The following is a 2,793-nucleotide window of genomic DNA, read 5'->3' as shown; positions in this document are numbered from 1 at the left end:
TGATCATATTCAATGTTCAATGCATGCTGTCGCTAGAAACTTAGCATATATGCTTCTCTGAATTGCATGGGGACACAGATATGGAAGTACAGATACGTATACATTAATCTTAGACATGGGGTTTCTAACGGTTACTACTTCAGAAGCACAGGGACACATGTCAATAATGGCTGTGATTAGACCTCTAGCGTGGAAGGCCGGTGCTCGGGGCGCTGTGACGATCGCCGCCGGCTATCCTGCTGATGATAGGGTGGATCTCGAGCCGCTCCTCTACAGGCTTCCTTCCGCACGACGGATTATCGGACGTCCGTTCATCAAATCTCAGTTATTTAGCTCCTCCTTGGATCCAGCCTTGGATGCGAGCAGTTCCCATCTTGATAATCTGGGCCACGACGGGTTTCGAGAGCACGTGGAGAAGAAAAAAGAGGAACTGCTGAAGATGGATGCATGTACAAGCTAGAGTTTGCCATCATCCGAACATGGAGGAGTTGCTCCTGGTCCTCCAACCCAAGACATAACAACCACCACAACAACAACGCAGGCCTACAGATCAAGAATTTTTTAGTGCATAGATCAAGTCCCTCATTTCCGTGATTGTGAAAGTGCTTCCCGTCCATGGGTAGCAGAAGAGGAGCGGACGGCGGCGACGACAATCCACGCTCGCACCCCTGAGGAAGGAGAGGAGTAGCGGCAGCGATCCGCTCTCGTGCCCAAGGCACAGCAGAGGAGGTGTGACGGGCAGCGGCCACAATCCACACTCACGTCCGGACAACACAAGAAGAGCGACACTGTATCGCAAGGCTAGAGAGAAAATTATGGGATAGTAATCCCCGCTAATTCTGGACGATGGGAGTGCGCGAGGTGATCTGCCGGTAGAACATTTAATCTGGGGTATTAGTTTGTGTGGCAGATATCGTCGGATGTGATTTAATTAGATTGATCAGATGTCCCTAGTAATCATGTGTTTATTTCTTGGTGTGATTACAGGTAATTCATATTTGCTCTTTTAATAGTGTGTAGATTTAGATAGTGTAGATTGGGAAGATGTGATACACACATTCGTGCAAGAAAAATAACATACGAAAGGATACCTCAGTGTAACTTTGGGCCGATTCATTCCTAAAAAAAAAAAAATCTCGCACAGCCCGCACGACGGCACGAGCCGCCGCCGCCACTGACACCCCCAACCCCGCTTGCCGGCGATGGCGCCACTGGAGGACGACGACCTGCTCCGCGAGATCCTCGTCCGCCTGCCCCCGCAGCCCTCCTCCCTGCCCCGCGCCTCCGCCGTCTGCAAGCGCTGGCGCCTCCTCCTCTCCGACCCAGGATTCTCCCGCCGCTTCCGCATCCACCACCGCCGCAGCCCTCCCCTCCTCGGTTTCTTCCGCAGAAATGACGCCCTACCCTTCGTACCCACTCTCGACGCCCCGGATTGTGTTTCCCCCGGTCGTTTCTCCTTGCAGCGCGGCAACGGCGACCAGTTCATGTCGCTCGGATGCCGCCATGGCCTGGTACTCGTCTTCAACAAACCCAAGAATCAGATCCTGGTGTGGGACCCCGTCACCGGCGACCAGCACCGCCTTGTCGTGCCTCCGGGGGTTGCGGCACATGCAGAGAAGACAACGATCAACGGGGCGGTGCTTCGTGCTGGTGCCGCCGGAGACGACGATGCCCAGCACTTCCAGGTGGTGTTGGCAGTGGCAGACAACGACGACGAGCAACACAGGCAAGCACTTGCCTGCGTTTACTCGTCAGAGACTGGCGCATGGGGTGATCTTGTCTCAACACAGCTTCCATCTGACGTTCTAATGAGTGATGCTGCCATCTTGGTTTCTACTGACAGGCCTGCTGTGCTGGTTGGGGATTCCCTTTACTGGAAGCTTGCTGGGAATATTGATGGAATTCTCAAGTTTGATTTGGAGAAGCAAAGCCTGGCTGTGATACGGGTGCCATTGCATATCCTTGAAGAGGGCCAGTACATGTTCTTGATTATGCGGGCAGAGGGTGGTGGCCTTGGTTTACTCATCCAGACAGACTGCAGCATCCAATTGTGGAAGATGAAGACTGATTGTGACGGTGTCGCTTCATGGGGGCTTGGAAGAACCATTGAACTGGACAAGCTACTTTCTCTGAATTCTGAGGAGACTGACATGTTGATACCAGGGCTCGAGGAGGAAAATAATGTGGTATTCATGTGGGCAGATCACATTGTCTTTACGGTCCATCTTGAGTCAATGAAGTTCAAGAAGCTTTCTGGAACCTACCCCCTTTCTCATTATCATCCATTCAGAAGTGTCTACGCGGCAGGTAAAGCATGTCTTCAGATATTCATTGTAACAAAACCAAGTTAATTTTTGATAATTGGTTCATGGCATGTATGGTTCATGGCATTTTTAACAAAACCAGTAGAAGCACTTAGTCTCAGGCTTAGGACCATACTTGGGCTTCTTCACTTGAGCAGCAACTTGCTTGCCGTTCTTCTTGAAGTTCCCCTTCTTCCCTTTGCCCTTTTCTTGAAACTAGTGGTCTTGTCTACCATCAACACTTGATATTTTTCTTTATTTCTACCTTCGTTGATTTCAGCATTACGAAGAACTTGGGAATCATTTCCGTTATCCCTTGCATATCATAGTTCATCACGAAGTTCTATTAACTTGGTGATGGTGACTAGAGAATTCTGTCAATCACTATCTTATCTGGAAGATTAACTCCCACTTGATTCAAGCGATTGTAGTACCCAGACAATTTGAGCACATGCTCACTGCTTGAGCTATTCTCCTCCATCTTTTAGCA

The 2,793-nt window shown here is 50.2% G+C and overlaps 1 protein-coding gene across 1 annotated transcript; it reads left to right on the top strand.

Moving 5' to 3' along the window:
* Positions 1-1,150: 1,150 nt before the first annotated feature.
* LOC147963882 (uncharacterized) lies at positions 1,151-2,351 on the top strand. The gene has a single exon (XM_087529744.1). It carries the CDS (start codon positions 1,203-1,205, stop codon positions 2,349-2,351), a length of 1,149 nt encoding a protein of 382 aa, XP_087385870.1. The 5' UTR covers positions 1,151-1,202.
* The last annotated feature ends 442 nt before the right edge of the window (positions 2,352-2,793 follow it).

This window comes from Triticum urartu, chromosome 6A (genome assembly GCF_056163025.1).
Source record: "Triticum urartu cultivar PI428250 chromosome 6A, HENAU_Tu73, whole genome shotgun sequence".
In the NCBI taxonomy this organism is placed as follows: domain Eukaryota; kingdom Viridiplantae; phylum Streptophyta; class Magnoliopsida; order Poales; family Poaceae; genus Triticum; species Triticum urartu.
The sequence above is the reverse complement of the archived record's forward strand: the minus strand, read 5'-3'. Positions and strand labels throughout refer to the sequence as shown.

Coding starts and splice junctions, on each gene's coding strand:
- LOC147963882 (XM_087529744.1), top strand. CDS start 1,203: ATGGCGCCACTGGAGGACGACGACCTGCTCCGCGAGATCCTCGTCCGC.